General features: G+C 56.0%; 1 protein-coding gene and 1 long non-coding RNA gene across 2 annotated transcripts; one reads left to right on the top strand and one right to left on the bottom strand.

Moving 5' to 3' along the window:
• Window positions 1-2,009: 2,009 nt before the first annotated feature.
• LOC134509774 (sperm-associated antigen 4 protein-like) lies at window positions 2,010-10,265 on the bottom strand. Its single transcript, XM_063322348.1, has 10 exons — window positions 10,260-10,265; window positions 9,029-9,113; window positions 8,234-8,298; window positions 7,597-7,642; window positions 7,247-7,343; window positions 6,650-6,734; window positions 5,965-6,077; window positions 5,393-5,560; window positions 4,934-5,023; window positions 2,010-4,140 (listed from the first exon to the last, which is right to left on the bottom strand). Exons 2-10 carry the CDS (start codon window positions 9,043-9,045, stop codon window positions 4,009-4,011), a joined length of 813 nt encoding a protein of 270 aa, XP_063178418.1. The 5' UTR covers window positions 9,046-9,113; window positions 10,260-10,265; the 3' UTR covers window positions 2,010-4,008.
• A 4,578-nt stretch (window positions 10,266-14,843) lies between these two features.
• Window positions 14,844-18,687, top strand: LOC134509776 (uncharacterized). The gene is made up of 2 exons (XR_010069429.1): window positions 14,844-15,064; window positions 17,007-18,687. It is a non-coding gene; the product is annotated as an uncharacterized LOC134509776 (long non-coding RNA).
• The last annotated feature ends 87 nt before the right edge of the window (window positions 18,688-18,774 follow it).

The raw sequence follows: 18,774 nt of genomic DNA on the forward strand, positions 1-18,774 counted from the left end.
CCCGAGAGGCCAATCACCGCGCGGCGCTGGGCCGGAACAGGCGGAGACGCGCGGTGCATGACGGGAGGAAGGTCGAGGAGGAGCTGGGCGTGCGGGCGTCGCCATGGCGGGAGGGTCTCCGCTGCCCAGGCACCCGGTCCCGACAGGTGACGGGGAACAGCGCCCGCTCCCCCCGGGAATGCTGCCGCTCCCTACCGCCGGTGGGGGCTGGCGTGGGAGCCGCGCCGCCGGGCCTGCCGCCGCGCACAAGATGGCGCCCGGCCTACGGCCCCGGGGAGACTACGGCTCCCAGAACGCTCCGCGGGCCCGCCGTTCCCTGAGGGGAGGCCCTTCCCGCCGCCAGGCCCGGCCCCGCCCGCTCCGCTCACGGCAGCGCCCGGCGCCGGCCCCGAGCAGAAAGACGGGGGTTGCGCTGTTAGGTCCGGGCGGGGGCTGACGGTCTGCCTTGGCTGCGGGCGGCCATTCCCCTGCCAGGCCTTTGACCTCCCTGCGTACAGGCGTGTCGGCCTAAAGCCACGAGCAGAACAGGAAGAAGCAAAAAATGAAAAGACGACGGGTGGAACATCTTACTTCTGTAAAATGTTTGTCCTTTGGAATCCTCCCGGACACATTGCATCTTTCCTGAAGAAAGACCTACGTTTCTAAGAGAAAGTTTCAGTTCTCTCCTGAGTAACAAAGGCGAAGAAGGCTGTTTCAGGGACAGAGAGAATGGGGCCGTTCTTTTAGGGCGAGGCAGATGGTATCTCTTCTGGATGGGGCAGAGCCAGCGCTACCCATGCCAGAGCACTCAGTGCGACACCTTTTCCCTCCCTCTCTCCCTCAGCTACTTGGCCGTGGGGCTGGCGGGAGGCTTGGGATGAACCAGCCCATCAGCCGCGGCGGGGGATGGCACGGCCTCCCGCCCATCAGGCTGCGGGGAGCCACCAGCTCTCTGCAGGGAGTAGTCCAAGGCTTTAGCCCAGCGTCAGCACAGCAGCTCTGGCCATTCTGGCCACCGGCGAGCTCTGGTTGCCGGCAGAGCTCACGGTCCCTGCAGCCAGGGCGCTCAGTGTGACGCTTTTTCCCTCCCTCTCTCCCTCAGCTACTTGGGAGCCCCTTCTTCCCGTCTGAGATGAACGACTTTGTCCTTGCCATCTTGAAAAACATGGCAGACCCAAGGGTCTCTGACACCCTGCTGGTTGGCAGGGTGCTGGAGCTGGTCTTGAGAGGCTCGTGCTCAGAGCTATACGGGGTAGGCAGTGTGCAGCCGGGTTGCCCTGTGCGCGTGCCCTGCGGGGGCCGTTCCCCCCGCCCCGAGGCCAGGGCTTGCAGCACCTGACGGGCATCCCTTGAGGCCAGCAAAGGGCAGCAGGAGGGCAGCAGCTCTTGGTGTCAGCAGGGGCCATAGCTGTGCTCCAGCCCGCTGTCTCCAGTAGGTCAACGACCTCGTGGAGGTCATCGATAGGCACCTGGTCTGCGTCAGCAGGATGCTGCTCCAGGACATCCTGACGTTCACCCTTCCCTGGCTGGCCGACATCGACAGTTATGAGGTGGTCACTGGCCTGCTGAGGGTTTCCCGGCCCTGTGACAAGTATGTGGCCCGTCAGCCTCAGGGGCAGCTCAGGACCTCCGGGGCCTGCCCAGGCAGAAGGGGTGGTGGCCGAGGTGGCCCTGCTGACAGTGTGCTCTGGCTCTGCAGCACTGCCAGGGCCACGTGGAACACGCTGTCCTGTGAGCCCAGCCTCCTGGCCGACCTGCTGAGGATGCTGCTGAGGCTGCTGCTGGACGGTCTCCAGCCCCTCTGGCCCTCTCCATCCACCCCCAAACCCGTCCTTCCTGGGGCGCCTGGCCCAGGGCCCTCGGGCCGCAGCCGGGCAGGGCAGCGCGTGCCGCTCGGCCCCGCAGCGCGCAGGCATGCCGCCTGCCCCGGCCCTGCTGCCCTCGGCAGCCCCACTCCCTGGCCGCCGCCCCCGGCCGGCTCAGCAGCGGGGAAGCTGATAAAACTGAGAAGATGATTGAGAAAAAGGAGACACTGTTTGAGAAACTGTCTAGGATGGAAGAAACATCCCGCTTTTCCCCTGCATGGACCCATGTCGCAGCCATTAGGAGAAGATGCCCTCCTACGAGACCGACTTGGAAGGAAAAGAAGACACTACGAGACACCTTGTGGTTTTACCTCGGTGCCTATGGAGAGGACCTGAGTAAGTGGGATGAAGGACCTACCTTGGCCCTACAGGCACTAGTTGCAAGGTAAAACAGATAGAAGAAAGAATTCTTCCAGGAGGGTGGCTGCTCCAGTGCCCAGGGAGCAGTTCTCTGGTCCGGGTCGGAACTCATCTGCTAACTGTAGATGTTGTCCTCAACATTAGAGGTGCCCTGCCTCCAGCCAGGAGGGGGAGAGGGATAACCGAGTTTATTGGGCTGTGTGGATTCGATGTCCTCGTGTATTAGAGCCACAAAAGCATAAAGACATGGTGGACAGCGGTGCACAGTGTACCCTATTGCCATTGACTCATAAAGGGACAAAATCTGTTGCTGATTCTGGTGTGACAGGTCTCAAGAACTGACTGTACTTCGGCCAAAGTGAGCCGAACTGGGAATAAATGGCGGAAGCGCTCCATTGTGAGTGGCCCAGACGCTGCGTGCATCCTTGGCGTAGACTTGCTCAAGAGAGGGTATTTCAAAGACCCGAAAGCGTATCGGTGGGCTGTTGGTATAGCAGCTGGAGGGACTGAGGACATTACACAGCTGTCTGCCTTTCCAGGGGCCTTGCTCGGAGCTCTTTGGTCCGGGGATCGGAGGTTCTCCCTGAGAATCCCTCGGTGCCGGATGGAGGCCCTGCAATTCCAAGGATCTGTCGAGATTCAGAGGCAGAGTCCCATCTGGGTCGCCAGAAACTGTCACCGAAATCGGGAATGAACTTCTTAACACCGATGTAGTCTTAAGAAGCAGGCATTCTTTTATTCAGCACCGGGGACGTGGGGGATCTCTCCACCTGACATGTCCACTGAATGTGAGATTCACAGAGACTTACATCCATACAGAATATGCGTGGTCGTTACATGTCTCAGCACTCATTGCCACGTTCATTACATTTCCAGAACTCATCTCCATATTCACATCCCCTTGGCACATGCACATTAGCTCCGTTAGGGGCTTCATGGTAGGTCTTGGGTGGTTCCTAGTGGTGTACGGTGGCTGGTTTGAGCTGATAATAGAGGAATCTCTTTGTGTGGACTGGGGAAGATAAATGCAGCAGCTTTTGCAACTCCCCCATTTATTTTGCGAGCTTGTTATCGGTCCCTCCAGTCTCTTCGGGGATGTGGTATTCTTCGCTGTTTGTTCTTCACAAGGAGCTACGTTTACCTATTTACCAGACTCAGTCCCTGGTTGTAACCCCGCTGTGTGAGCCGATGCGGGCAGGACGCAGGAACAACCACAAAACCACGGATGAAAGGCAAAGAACAAGTTTCTTCTCGATACCTCACAGACCAGGGAATCTCCGAAGCAACACCCGGGCAGAGGCACGGAAGCAGGGACTGCGGGCACCGTGGAGTGAGAGAGAGTCCTTGTTAGCAAGAGCCCTTGGCAGCGAGAGAGTCCTTGTGAGCAAGAGCACGCACGGACTCCCTGTTCTGCCTGGCATTTAAAGGGTTCAAACAGGCATCGTTTTCCCACTGTGCTTTGATCTTCTTCAGCACCAGGCCAGGATTCTCAAGTGGCTGGATAAGGTGTCCCTGAGTCCATCACAGGTTTATGTTATCGAAGTGCAAGTGTTTTTCTTGCAAGCGTCCGAGACTGAATAACAATTAGTGTGATATATGTGTTTTCCAGCACCCAGCTGTGAGTCACTTGAGCGTATTAACAATCCTCCTCACCGATCTTCTGTTGCTTTCCCACGACTGCCCTCCCTGCAATGGACCTTATTGTGCACCCAACTTAGGAGACAAATCTTCTACACCAATCTGAGTCGCAGCAACATTATTCTTTTTCTTCTTTTTTATGTTTGTCCTTTTTCTGTCTCTGGTTTCAGTTGAGGCTGTTTGGTTTTGCCATCTTCCCATGAACCTGCACTCGGTAAATGCATGTGTACTTTGGGTTTCCCCAGTTGCTCTTCACAAGGAGTTTGAGATAGGAGAAGGCTCTGGGATGCGGGGCGTTCTGCGAGGAAAAGAGGGAAGAGGAATCGGAGGTGTTAAGAGCCACAATGCAGTCAAGGTATCTCCCCCCACCAGCCCTGCTCCTGCTCAGGAGCAAGCTCCTGACAGTGGGTGGGAGCGGCTGTGGAAACCTGAGGCTGGCTCTGGTAGCGGGGTGCTGGGGAGGCTGGGGACACGGGGAGGGGGAAGGCACCTGGCACCCTCTGCATGGGCCCGGCTGGGGCTCAGCCTCCCTCCCCTCTGCCTCTTCTTCTGCGCCTCGCTCTGTGCCGGCAGAGAGGCCGGGGAGGTGCTCCTTTGCGTGGGGCAGCTGGTGTGACACCCCCCCGAGCTCCCGCTGTCTGCTCTGCCCGCTTTCCTGCGGGCAGGCGTGAGAGCAGCGGGAGAGAAGGGGCATGCTATGCTGGGAGGAGAGGACACCGTCCAGCCTGCCAGCAGGCCACGGGATGGAACCAGGGCGCTCCCCGACGGCTTTCTCCAGCGGGCGTCCCTGTTTCTCCACGGCACAAAGACGTTGCTCGGGTGCAGTGGCTGCGTGTGCAGCGGGCTCTGCTGAAGGCAGCCAGGGATCTCTTGGGACTCATGCTCCCACGGGCCTGACCTTGCCCTCACTGTCCTTTTGCTAGCACCACCGCGTGCCACTCAGCCCTCCCAACCCCACCAGCTCTCTCCTGGCGGTGACCCAGGCCCCCTCTGCCCAGGGAGAAAGCATTCACGCTCCTCCTGCCATGGCCCTGCAGGCAAACCTGCTTTGCTCCCTGGCATCTTCCCCCAACACCGTGCGTGCATCGCACCTTCAGAGGGAAGGTCTGAATGGCCTCTTTTGCCACATCGTACATGAAGGTCACCAGGAGAGTTTCCTCTTCTCCGTCCACATCCACTCCCTGTGGGGCAAAGCACAAGGAGAGCAGCTCAGACTCGTCCCGACAAAGAGGGAACGTAGGTGCTGGGTCAGCCCTGTTACCTACCCACCCTCCCCTGGGGCTCTAGCCCTAGTCTAGCCCTGGTTACGGTGGAGCTCAGGCTCCGCTTGAGTTTTAGTCAAGAACCCTGAGCTGCTTGGCCAGAACAAGTCTTAAGAGGGAGGAGACCTCTAGAGCCCTTAGGAGGAGACTCCTAGAGCCTCACCAGGGCCCTGCAGTGCTCAGGAGACCGGGACTCCAACCTCAGAGGAGGCACAAAAGCAAGGAAGACCCTGTCATGGCTTTCCCCCAGGACCAGATCCGCACCAGAAGCACCCAGCAGAGACTTACAAAGACAGCGATGTCCCTGGGGGCGCTGGTGACGGTCCCAGATGGAGAGACTTCTTTGGAGATGTGCTGCACAGTGATGGCAGTCAGGTGGACTCGCGCTGGCAACCTGATGACCACCTGGCCCTGATGCCCTGGGAAAGGCCAGCAGTTTCCCGGGGAAACATCCGGCTGCAACCAGAAAGCCAGAGCAATGAAGCGTGAGAGAGTGTTGGGGCCAAGACAACTGCCCACGTAGCTTGAAGCGTAGGCACCGGTGTGTCTGTGGGGTCTATTTCAGCTTGAAAATGAGGTGTGTGTGAGGAAGTGGACAGAAGCAGGAGGCCTCCTTCCCTGACCGACCTTTGCCAGGGCTGTCAGTATTATGGAGCAGAGGAGAACAGCGGTTACGAAACCACTCTAGTCAGGGCCTTGCAGAAACACATCCCTGCCCAGGGGCTCTGCAGGGCACCCCCCACCTCTCGCCTCCCACCCCCAAGACGGCGCAACACTGGACCGAAGGGAGAGCCCTGAGGTCAGTCTCCAACTTCACAGGAAGAAAGGAAAGAATTCCCTCTCGATTTCTGCTACAATACCTGCAAAATGCGATCGGGACTGCGGGGAGTGCAAAAGAACTCAATAAACCTCCAGAACCAGTCGTTTTTGCAGGTGTAGGTCTCCGAAGTTCTCTGCAGGTCAATGCTGGCACCTGCAGGGAAGGGAAAGCAGACGACTGCAAGAGGCCACAGACGAGGAGGGCTTGGTGCTCAGACACTATTTCTGACACCGCCGGCCAGCTGCGCCTCTGTCAGTCCTGTCCTCGTCCCAGGCTGGTGGGCTGCCCGGCTGCCCAGCCGCGCAGGGGAATGACAGCGGCCACGTGCCTGGTGACTGCTGCACTCCCAGCGCCAGCAGGAGAAGGTCTGAGGGTTCTGGGAGACAGACGGTGCCCATGTGAATGGCAGCAGACCCAAGCTGAGGGCTTGCTGCGTGGGCAGCCAAGGACGGCCCGGCCATCTCCTTTTCCAATGCTGAGGAGAGGAAGAGAGCCCCTCCGTCCGCACAGGAACACGTGCGGGGGCAGCGCCAGAGGCAGCGTGAGGATGCCGAGGGCAGGGTTGGGAGGGAGTCTGAGAGAGCTGCTCTGCCACAGCCTTGCCCTGGGACCCCCCAAGCATTTCAGCTCCCCCACTTTGGAGAGCAGCGCCTGGAGCGCAGGCGCCTTTGGGGAGGGCTGCAGACAAGCGCAGGGCAAGGGGACGTGGCTGCTTGTGTCCATACCAGAGCTTTGCAGGGCCCAGTCAGACATCTCCACGTAGGCTTCCAAAGCCCTCTCAGATGCTGCCTGCTTCATTTCCTCGACTTCCTGGGAACGCCATAAACAAACAGAGAAAAGGAGCACATCAACGTTCAGCGTGGCTACTAGCGCCCGGAGCGGCAAAGGGCCACTGTCAGAAAGGCAAGGCAAACCCTCTCCACGGAGCTGCAGGACTGAGGAACAGTGTCTGTGTCCACAGCCATGGCCACGGCCCCGAGGTGGGTTGATGAGGGTCCCCACACCCTCGTCCCCATCCTCCACACTCTCCAGGGCAGGTGGAAGGTGGACTCAAGCCCTGCCAGCGATGGCTGGCCCCCCGTGAGCGTGCCTGGGTCCCACCCCTGCCTGAGGAGCCCAGCCAGAGCAGCCAGAGGTGCTGGCGTGCCAAGGGAGTCCTGCGCTGCCTGAAGCGGCCGGTGAAAGTGGGGCCGGAGAAGGGCCTGTGCAGCCCAGGAGGCCCCTGGGGCAAAGGCTGGCTGACTGCAGTCAGCAGTCCCACACACCCACAGCCCCAAGGGCTTCTGCCCAGCCAAGCCTCCTTCCCCAACACGCCGCAGCACCTGCTTCACGCTGCTGATCTCTGCCCTCAGCCGAGCCACCTCCTCCAGCATTAGCTGCATCTTTTGAGTTTGCTGCGCCATTAAAACCGGGCAGTTCCTGCAGGAACCAGGAAAGCAGATGTTGTCAGAGAGCTGCCCACCCCACTGGGAGCCTCTGAGCTCAGCAAGGAGGAGAGACACGCGTGCGTTCCCTGCTTTGCCAGCGCTTCCCTTCCGCACCAGCTGGCGCAAGAGGCAAAGGCAGGAAGGGCCGTGCGGGAGCCCCGGCTCTCAGGCAAATGGGTGCAGGGACACGAGGTCGTCTGACCCTTCTGCACAGACCCAATTCCAGCTCAGGAAACATCGCTTACCTCAGGGGCTTCAGGCCTGGCAGCGAGGTCCCGCAGTAAACAGCAGCTGCAATTCACATCAGCAAGAGACAGTTATTTTACCGGGGGTGCTGGCGATGCCTGCAGTGGCGTTGTCTGTCCCTGTTGCCTTGGGGCTGGGGCAGCAGGTGAGCTGAGGAGGCGGGGGACGTGGGGTGCAGGGAGAGGACACACCTCTGACTGGGGGCAAAAGCCCGGGCTTGAGCGGACTGCGCAGCCGTGATCTTCAGGTGTGCTCGGTGCCCCAGAGCTATTCCCCATTTCCCCTCACTGCCCCAGTGAGCACCGAGACCAGGCTGCTGGGCGAGGAGAGGTACCTCTCCATCGGTCCCCCTGCATGGCCCCTGCCCTCTGGGAATCCCCAGGTCAGGCTTGCAAAGAGCTACCCCCGTCTCTCGCAGAGGTGCCGACTAAGTGAGCCCTGTGGTCCGGTAGGCAGGGCAGCAGTGTGACTGGGAGGCTACCAGTCTTACTGGGAGCCCAGAAGGCAGTCCCACTCAAGGACTTGCCTGGGAAGCACTTGGGCCACGGGAGTTTCCGCACATACTGGCCCAAAAGGAAAGGTGGCGTCCAGCCCAGCCAGGCTGTCGCTCTCAGATGGTTGCTCATGAAAACTCACCAAGAGCCAGGGGGAGCAACAAGAAGACTTGCAAGAACGCCTTCTTCTGCAGGGCCATCTTTTGCCTGAAAAAGAGGGAGTCCTGGTGCTGTCATGATCCAAGCCTTGGACAAACCCCTTCACAGGCGGATTTCCCTTTTCAGGCCAAACAGACACCGTTTTGGAAGCCTGCTGCTGACAGAGAACTGACAGAGCAGCGTCCAGCAGGAACACGATTTCTGTCCACATCGTTCAGCGCTGCCGGCAGCTCTTCCCCAAAGGAAGGTCTCCAGGAAGATCATCCCAGGAAGCAAAGACGTCGAGCACACGAAGAGTGCTTTCCAGCAGTCTTTCTGGTGCGGACCTTGCTCTCCCTCTGGCTGAGGAAGCAGGCCTGTTCTCCCTTGCCATCACACACATCCCTCTTAGGGCAAGTGTTTTCCCGCAGAGCTGGGAAGCGCAGGAGCCTTGTCCGCCTTTCCTCCCAGAGGCCTCCACAGACCGGCGTGGTCTCTTGCCTGAGCTGGGGAAAACCCTTGCCCTGCGGAGGCTTGGCTCTGCACCCGAGCGTCTGGCTACGGGGCAGTTTGTCCTGCCGCAGCCAAAGCTTGGGGCTGCAGCAAATGGCTGCCAAGGGGCTTTGCTCTTGGCTCCCCTGAGAATGGCCACAGCACGAGCAGCGCCCAAGCTGAGGCGCCCCACTGGGAGCCCCGGGCTGCTGGCTGGGGAGCACCCTCTGCTCTGCCCTTTGCTGGCACCGGCCCTCAGACACCCCCGTTCTACCCCCCATCCGCAGCAGAAACATGTCGTACGTACGCGGCCAAGAGGCACATGCTCAGCAGATGTCTCCACAGAGAGACCAGGGCAACAGCCAGAAGGCAAGGAAGGCTGAAGACCGTCCCTGGGCAAAGAAACCAGAGAAAAGTTAAGCCTGCCCCTTGAGATCTCTTCTCTAGGATGCCCAGCCAGGCATATTTCAGCTCCGTGTGGGGAGGTGGGCACCGAGTCCCAGGCACGCCCTCCCCGGGGCAAAGAGCAGGGCAGCCTACACTGGACAAGGGGATGGAATGCACCCTCACTAAGTTTGCAGGTGACACCAAGTTGGGTGGGAGTGTCGACCTGCTTGAGGGTAGAAAGGCGTTGCAGAGGGATCTGGACAGGCTGGATCGATGGGCTGAAGGCCAATGGCATGAGGTTCAACAAGGCCAAGTGCCAGGTCCTGCACTTGGGTCACAACAACCCCATGCAGCACTACAGGCCTGGGGAGGAGTGGCTCGAAAGCTGCCCGGCAAAAAAGGACCTGGGGGTGTTGGTCGACAGACGGCTGACTATGAGCCAGCAGTGTGCCCAGGTGGCCAAGAAGGACAACAGCATCCTGGCCTGTATCAGGAGCAGTGTGGTGAGTACGACTAGGGCAGTGAACATTCCCCTGTACTCAGCACTGGTGAGGCCCCACCTCAAGTGCTGTGGCCAGTTTTGGGCCCCTCCCCACAAAAAAGACATTGAGGCACAGAGAAGGGCAACGGAGCCGCTGAGGGGTCTGGAGCACAAGTCTTGTGAGGGGCGGCTGAGGGAGCTGGGGCTGTTTAGCCTGGAGAAAAGGAGGCTGAGGGGAGACCTCGCTCTCTGCAACTCCCTGAAAGGAGGGTGTAGAGAGGTGGGGGTCGGTCTCTTCTCCCAAGTAACAGGCCATAGGACAAGAGGAAACGGCATCAAGTTGTGCCAAGGGAGGTTTAAACTGGACATTAGGAAAAATTTTTACACAGAAGGGGTTATTAAGCATTGGAACAGGCTGCTCAGGGGAGTGGTTGAGGCACCATCCCTGGAGGTGTTTAAAAGACGCGTAGACATAGTGCTTAGTGATGAATTTTGTCACAGTTAGGTTGATGGTTGGACTAGATGGTCTGAAAGGTCCCTTCCAACCTCGGCAATTCTATGATTCTACGATTCTCCTGCCACTTGTGACAACTGGCCCGAGCTCTGGCACAGCGCGGCTCTCCACGTTCACCCCGGAGGACTTTGGAGCAAGCAGCAGTGCTGAGCTTACTTGCGATTTCTGTGGCCTTGTCGCGCCCCTCGGCAGGCCCTTGAGCGGCTGAGCCGGCAGGTGAAGGGCGCATCACCAGCTCCACGCCAGCGCTCGGGTCCCTGTGGGAGGACAAAGACAAATGCCGGCTGCCCACCGTCCCCAGGCCGCGGGAGCTGAGGCGGGGAGGAGTAGCCTGAGCGGAGGCCCCTGCCAGAGGAAGGGCTGTCCCAGCAGCAGCGAGAGCGGGCAGCAGGGCTGGGGTCCCCCTCCTTTCCCCACCCTTTGCGGGACAGGCCTGCCCCGGGAGAAGAGGAGGCGAGCTGGCAGCAGCAGTCCCCCGCCCCGGGAAGCCCGCCCGGCAGCGCAGCCCCGTTCTCACCCTGCCGGCCGTTGATTTCCCTTGGTCCCCAAGGAGCCTTTGGAGGCCCCTGGGCGTCTTGTCTGGGGGGCCTTTCTCCTCGCCATCTCGGGCAAAGGCAGGCTCCCCGCTGAGCCCCAGCAGCGTGTCCTGTCCCCAAAACCAGCTCCAGCAGCAGCCTCTCGCCGCAGCCAGCAGGAGCCTGTCCAGGGCCGCAGCCACAGGGCAACTGTGGGCTCCTGCCCCACACGCCACAGCGCTGTGCGGGCAGCCAGCTGTGACCTCACAGTGGTGTCACCTCTGACGTCATGCTGGGGCTGCCCAGGGCTGAGCAGGGCGGGGAGACCCTGTGCTCCTTCCTTCTCCTTGCGGGATATTAATTGTTCAGCATAAATACATACGTTTTAAGTAGAATAAATGATTTAGGATTATCATTCGGTGTGATTTGTGCTGCTTGCTTAGCTCTACTTAGCATGAGGTGCTGGATTTGCTGAAACCTTTAGGCTGGAAAAGAATCCAATGAGATGTTAGAAGACACCAGACCAAAAATCATCACCATTGGCCCCCTCCTTGCTGTGCTTCTGGAAGTCTCCAGGGAATGTCCTGCAGTGATCTGCAGCTGTGAGCAGCCCTCAGCCACGCAGAACCCTCTCAGCAGCAGGACCTTGCCCCGCCGGGGGATGCTCCTTCCATGCAGAACTTCTCCCCACAGTGATGTGGTGGGCTTCCCAGGCAGGCTGAGAGCTGACCCTGGCAGGTGGCAGAGTCCCTGCCCCGGCACACAGACCCCTGGGGTGCAGGGAGCCTGCTCTGAAGGACAGCCCTGGGCACCCCTGGCTGCACACCCACCTTCACAGCTATTCAAAGTGCCTGACAAGAGCTCCCACATGTACAGATCCCGTAAGCTGTGGCTGTGCCAGCTTTAGGAGATGCCTCCAGCAACTCCGCCTGCAGTGCCCTGCACCCGCAGACTTACCCTGTCAAGGGCTGCAAAGATTTCTCCTCCAGTGAGCTCTCAGTCGTCCTCCCAATCCTGACACCTTCAAGCTCTCTCTCTGCCTTGCTCATCTCCCTGAGACACCCTGGCAGTGCCCTCAGCCCTGCTGCGCTTGGCAGAGGAGCTGCTCCCGGGCAGAGCTGTCTCTCTGCAGCACTGCCCGCTTGCCGTGAGCTCCCTCCATCCCAGGAGCCCAGCCCAGCTCAGACGCAGAGGACCAGCCCAAGGAGTTTTAATGACCCCTCTGGTGGGTTCGAGGCCGAGTCCGTGAACCTCCGACGCTGCGAGGAAGTCGAAGGAACCTCTCAAGGAGTCAAAGTTGGGTTCAAACTCCAAAGTTTCTTGTGGTGTTGATGGGTCCCACTGAGGGACACCACTGAGGAATTGCCCCCAGGGTCCGGTTACAGCAGAAAACTGGAGGCAGCGATGGCAGGTCGGGAAAAGCAAGTTGAAGGTGACTCTGATGCTGGGTAAACGTGGATGTGTTTCATTAATGCAAAGGGCCAAGCCCTGACTCCATCGCCCAAAGGGCCAAGGCCTGACCCCCAGCCCCCAGGAAGGGAGATCCTCTCCCTCACTCCTTCCTCAGGGCTCTTCCTGGGACAGTGGGATGTGGAGATGTGCAATGCCAAGGGCAGGACTATGGTACGACACCTCCCAGGCTCCTGAGTATGGACAAGGAGGCAACGAGACCCCAGTGCTGGAAGGACTGGTTGTCTCAGAGGCATCAGTGGCAGAGACAACAGCCGTAGCCCAAGACATGAAGAGGTTGGCTCTGTTAGGGGACTTCCAGCTTTGCCACATCCCTCTATCTTCTCCACCACAGGCTGTCCTACGGTGTCCCATCACCTCTGCCTCTTTCCCTGCAGGCTGCAGTCATCCACCCGGCTGCCCCATCTTGCTGTCACCTTCCTTTGCTGAGATCTCTCCATCCTCCCTGGCTCTTCCTTGAAACACAAAGCCTTGGGCTGATCCAGACTCCTTCTGGGTGGCGTGTTGCACCACAGCACTGCCCTTGGAGTGACGTTTCTTTCTCCTCGTGGCCAGGCTGCACCTCCCCACCTGCATGTTGGGGAGTTCTTTCTTTCTCAGGCTGTTTTCCACTAGGAAGAAAAGCTCCGCCAGCTCTGAAAGCACCCTTCCAGCACGCTCAGGCTCCTCCTATACCGTCCCCAGTCTCCAAACCACTGAGCCCAGGGCTCTCAGCCTCTAGATACTGGTCAAGTGCTTGAGGCCTCCAAACCCTGTCTTGGGAGATCTCTGGGCTCTCTCCACAGTGTTTGCAGATGAAATCACAGTGGTCATAGGCCAAGAAAGATGGAGTGAGACTTTTTACCAGGGCCTGTAATAGCAGAACAAGGGGCAATGGCTTTACACTGGAAGAGGTTATATTTAGGTTGGCCATAAGGAAGAAATGCTTTATGATGAGCGTGGTGAGACCTTGGAACAGGTTGCCCAGAGCAGTTGTGGATGCCCCATCCCTGGACGTGTCCAAGGTCAGGAGCTTGGAGCAACCTGAACTAGTGAAAGACGTCCCTCCTCACGGCAGGGGGTTGGACTAGATGATCTTTTAGGTCCCTTCCAACCTGAACCATTCTATGATGCTTGGATTCTAATATGCCCAACTCCTCCTGCACAAGGCTGCAAACACCTACATACACCATATAGGGATGTGACCACTGACAAAAACCATCACTAAACCATGTCGCTAAGCACTACGTCTACCCGCCTAATTTTAAATACCTCCAGGGATGGTGATTCCACCACTTCCCTGGGCAGCCTGTTCCAATGCTTAATAACCCTTTCAGTGTAAAAAATTTTCCTGACGTCCAATCTAAACGTCCCCTGGTGCAACTTGATGCCGTTTCCTCTTCTCCTGCCTTCCTACCCTTGGGCAGGTCGACACTCACACCCAACTTGGTGTCATCTGTGAACTTACTGAGGGTGCACTCGATCCCATCGTCCAGATCATTGATAAAGATTTTAAAGCGAATCGGCCCCCGTACTGAGCCCTGGGGAACACCACTTGTGACCGGCCGCCCACTGGATTGAGCTCCATTCACCACCACTCATTGGGCCCGGCTGTCCCAGCAGTTTTTCACCCAGCGAAGCGTACGCCCATCCAAGCCATGGGCAGCCAATTTCTCCAGGAGAACGCTGTGGGAAACTGTGTCAAGAAGCTTTACTAAACTCCAGGTGAACAACATCCACAGCCTTTCCCTCATCCACTCAGCGGGTCACCTTGTTTTAGAAGGGGATCAGGATTGTCAAGCACGACCTGCCTCTCATGAACCCATGCTGACTGTGCCTGATCGCCTGGTTGTTCTTCATGTGCCACATAATGGCACTCAGGATGACCTGTTCCATAAACAGGATGATGTCTTCCAAGTTGCTCTTCCATGCGGATGATGTGGGAAGGGAGGTGCAATGACACGTGCAGAATGACAGCAGGACACCTCCCAGGCTCCCAGGTGGGGACGAGGAGGCCATCAGGCTCTTGTACTCCTTATAGGCATCAGTGGCAGAGGTGACAGTCACAGACACGGAGATTAAGACCTTGGATCTCTTGGGGGCTTTTCACATTTCAACAGCCCCACACTGTTGAAACCACCGCAGGCTGTCCTATTGTGTTCCACACCTGGGCATGTTCCCTGCAGGCTGCAGACGTCTCCCCTGCTTCTCCACCTTGCTCCCGCCTGAGCAACTCACTAAGCTTTCTGAAGTCTCGCCATCCTTCGGGGATATGTCTTTAGACACAAAGCCACGGGCTGATCCACATTCTTTCTGGATGGCCGCCTTTTCCACAGCGCTGCCCTTGGAGTGACGTTTCTTTCTCCCGTTTCCTGTTTAAACCTCCCAAGCTACAAGTTCTGGCATTCTTTCTTTCTCGTGCGGTCTCCCATGAAGAAGAAAAGCCCCATCATCTCTGAAACCGTCCTTCGAGCAACCCCTGTCCTGCCCAGAGCCTCTCCACCATGGGGCCAAAGGGGCAAAGAAGCCCACATTCCTCAGCCTCCCCACGCAGCGCATGTGCACTATACTGTAGGAATGTGTCTGAGAGAAAATGGTCACGTGAGCCAGCCTCCCTACTATGAGAGATTAGATTAAGGGCAAAACAGGTGGTAGAAAATGGAATTAGGACATGGGAAAAACGGGAACTGAGAAGGTAGAAAACATGTTGTGCTAATGACTAAGTAATTTACTATGTGAATTCTTGTAACCAATCTGATCTGTGAATGAACTGCATGGACAGCGCGTGAAAAGAGACTGTAAGCCAATCATATAGCTGCCGCTAGCGCGTGCTCTTATTGCCTGTCTATATATACTCTGTGAAAACTTGAATAAAGGGAGAACGATCATACTCATATTGAGACTCCATCGTTACTCCGGGTCCGTCTCCCACTCCGACATCCTCCGACATCTGGTAGCAGAGGATGGTTCAGCGCGACTGAGTTCTCCGAGACTGCGGTAAGCAGCTAGAGGAGGGGAGTGGGAAACTTCGGCTGGGAGACGTGCTGCTTGGGCGCATCAGCGGGAGCAGACAACGGCGTGAGGTCGCTCCTCACCTCCCAGGCGCAGCTATGGAAACAGAAGCTGCGGCCACACTACTCGCTGGGATCCTCTCTAAGGGAGGGATTGAAACACCAGCGAAACTGTTGCTCAAACTGATTAAGCCGGGGCAGGAGATGGGGCAACAAGTAACAAAAGAAGAAGGGGCTATATTAAGACTTCTCCTGCATATCCTCTCTAAGAGAGGGGTGAAATACGATGAGCGTATGCTCCGAAGGTTGTTAACCTGGTGCAGAGAGAACGGATTTGCACCAGAGCCCCAGACAGCTTTTAAACCAGAAATATGGGAGGCTGTTGGGAAAAAACTGTGGGAAATGATAAGTAAAGGAGACAAAGAGGCATCACCGTTAGCGACGACGTGGTGGTTGGTGTTATCGACCTTACAAGATATGAACGCGGAGCGAGCCACAGCAGCCGGGGCTTTTGCAGCATTACAACCCATGGGAGGGGGATCGAACAGGCCAGGTCCGAAGGTCCGGGACGATCCCCTGCTGATCCCCTCTGCTCCACCTGAGGCCGATGGAGGAGGCAGAATGTCAGCAGAGAAGGACAGAGCCGGAGCTGTTTGCTCCTGACATTGCCCGCCTCGCCCCCTCCCCTCCCCAGTCGTCTCCCTGAGATAGAAGTGCTGGTTTTGTATGTCTGCTGTGTAAGTGTGTGCGGGCGCCAGCTTATACCTGCTGATCAGCATGTGTGCTACTGTTTGCTTTTTGTTGTGTGCAGTGTCGTTAGGTGACTCCACTTGAGCAAGTGTTCTGCCCGGTGTGGTACTGTTTTCGTATGCATCTAGGGCTGACACTCCATCAAGTGAAGAAGTTTGTATATACACAGTGTTTAGACGTAAGGCGAGCGCACCCCAGGTAGATACACCAGGATGGGCTGTAGAACCGATGGAAGTCCTGAAATATTGGGGGAGTTTTCATGAGCCGACACGTTTACACTCTCGGGAACGGCTTGCCCATGCAGGGCGTATCGCTGGTTGTTTGTTGTTTGTCTATAAGGTCATGGTTGATTGGGAAAAGGAGTCGAGCCAAAATCTATAGGATGCTCTGTATGAAAATGAGAAACTTAAGGAAAAATGAGAAACTGAGCTCTTGTTGCAAAGGCAGACTTTTATGTCAGTCGTAAGTGATGGGAAAAAAAAAAAAAGAAAAAAAAAAAAAAAAAAGAAACCAAACAGGAACAATTAGATGGGAAATGTGCCACGTTAGCACAAAAGTATGCCTTACACATTACGAGAAAGCATCAGAAAAAGAGAAATAGGACACCTGGTTCAAAGCAGTACCATAGAGATATGTTTTTGGTTTTTTCCTATGTGTCTATGTTATTGCATGCCTTAGTAGATTGCTCTGTGTTATACCCTGCGAGACTAAAATGAACCCAGCAGAAGCGGTCTCTTGAGCAAGGGGGTGGAATATGGGAAAGCAACGGAAAATCGGCGAGGAGGACTGTAAATACACTCAAGGGACTCGCACCTGGGTGCTGGAAAACACAGATATCACACCAATTGTTATTCAGTCTCGGGTGCTGGCAAGAAAAACATTTGGATGACATAAGCCTGTAATGGACTCACAGACACCTTATCCAGCTGCTTGGGAATCTTGGCCTGTTGTGGAAGAAGATCAAAGCACAGCACCAGCAAGAACAGGGAGTCTGCATGCGCTCTTGCTAATAAGGACTCTTTTGCTGCCAAGGATTCGTGATAACAAGGACTCTCTTGCTGCCAAGGATAAGTTTAACAATGCTACTAGTACAGCTATTTCTGAGTTATCGCTAGATGTAGATAGTATTCGATATGCGATGTTGCAAAACAGAACTGCTACTGATTTTTTGCTTTCAGCTCACAGACATGGTTGTCAAGATTTTAAAGGACTGTACTGTATGAATCTAAGTGACCACTCCACATCCATCCATGCCCAGCTGCAGGAACTGCACCGACCGAACCAGCAACTTGTGGAGACCACGGGGTGAAATCTCTTTGCTGGATGGACTTGGGGGTGGGGTTGGTTGAAGCAAATTATACTCATTGCCTGTGTGGAAGGAATTTGTCTGTTATGTTTAGTACGCTGTTTGCCGTGTTTAATAAGCATTATACGATCAGCTGTAAATGCCGCTTTGCATCGTATCCTTGTACGAGTTGTAGAATATGTTGCTCTAAAAACTATGTGTGTATCCATGAGAACCTGACCTTCACAGAAGAAGATAACAAGAAGGGATTACAACAATGTAGTCACGTATCAGACAGCTGCTGTTAGCAAAGCTGGATCATGAGTTTGGTGAGACTCGCTGCATACACTGGCCACGTGTGCAGCGACTCTGGCCTGTACTTTTCTACTCGATCCAGCGCAGGAGAGTCTGGTGGGACTCGCTGTGTGCACTGGCCATGCATGCAGCGACTCTAGCCTGTACTTCTCCACTCAATCCAGTGCAGGATATAAGGAGGCTGTCTCGGGTCAGAGAGGGGGAGAGAGACATGAGCACACTTTGAAGGTACAGGGGATGCCCTGAAGCACTGTGTCTGCCCCCCCCCCCGCCCCCCCCGTAAGTTTTATGTTCATTAACCCCAACAGCTCCGAAGGCATCACAGCATGTTGAAAGATAAGATATAGTCTACTACTGCTGCAAGACACATTGAACACCTTCCTACAAGAATTTCAACTTTATGCCCTGATAGGACAGTGGGATGATGCAAAGAGCCTGACTGCATTAGAGTGGGTATTTTTGTCACATACCTTTTCAAAACCAGTAACTATGATGATCGAAATGTTGCCACGATTGTTTTTCCAGGGTCGCTCGTGCTGTCAGCAACCGCAATGTATTTGAAATATTACAAAAGGATTTCTCGTGGGTAAATCCAAAGAAATTGGCTTTCTGGGCTAAATTTAGGAATCTGGGTATTTATTGCCTTAGCAGGGTTCTTTTTGATTCTGTTTTTAATTGTGTTTAGTATATAACCTGCTAAGAGCGTCACAACAAGGATAACATGTCCAAATTAAAAGCGGTCAAAAATGGTTTCGATGATTGGTCAAACTCATGGGGTATAACGGGATGGTTATCAGACTTACTAAAGCAAGGGCTCATGCTACTGTTGGTTATATTATTATTGATTATGGTAGCCTCATGTGTTCTCCGCAAAGTGACTGACATGATAGAAAATGCCATGCATAAGGTCTGGCTGGCTCAAGAAGAAAAAGGGGGGATTGTAGGAATGTGTCTGAGAGAAAATGGTCACGTGAGCCAGCCTCCCTACTGTGAGAGATTGGATTAAGGGCAAAACAGGTGGTAGAAAATGGAATTAGGACATGGGAAAAACGGGAACTGAGAAGGTAGAAAACATGTTGTGCTAATGACTAAGCAATTTACTATGTGAATTCTTGTAACCAATCTGATCTGTGAATGAACTGCATGGACAGCGCGTGAAAAGAGACTGTAAGCCAATCATATAGCTGCCGCTAGCGCGTGCTCTTATTGCCTGTCTATATATACTCTGTGAAAACTTGAATAAAGGGAGAACGATCATACTCATATTGAGACTCCATCGTTACTCCGGGTCCGTCTCCCACTCCGACATCCTCCGACACTATACGCTGAACCACAGCTGGGCAGAC

Source organism: Chroicocephalus ridibundus, unplaced genomic scaffold, assembly GCF_963924245.1.
Source record: "Chroicocephalus ridibundus unplaced genomic scaffold, bChrRid1.1 SCAFFOLD_394, whole genome shotgun sequence".
NCBI lineage: Eukaryota > Metazoa > Chordata > Aves > Charadriiformes > Laridae > Chroicocephalus > Chroicocephalus ridibundus.

What these genes read in the sequence shown, in the direction of transcription:
- LOC134509774 (XM_063322348.1), bottom strand. An exon ending in CTGGGCCCTGCAAAGCTCTG is followed by an intron (nt 6,078 to 6,649) that starts GTATGGACACAA and finishes CCTTCCCTGCAG; the next exon opens with GTGCCAGCATTGACCTGCAG. An exon ending in CCAGGGACATCGCTGTCTTT is followed by an intron (nt 5,024 to 5,392) that starts GTAAGTCTCTGC and finishes TTTGCCCCACAG; the next exon opens with GGAGTGGATGTGGACGGAGA.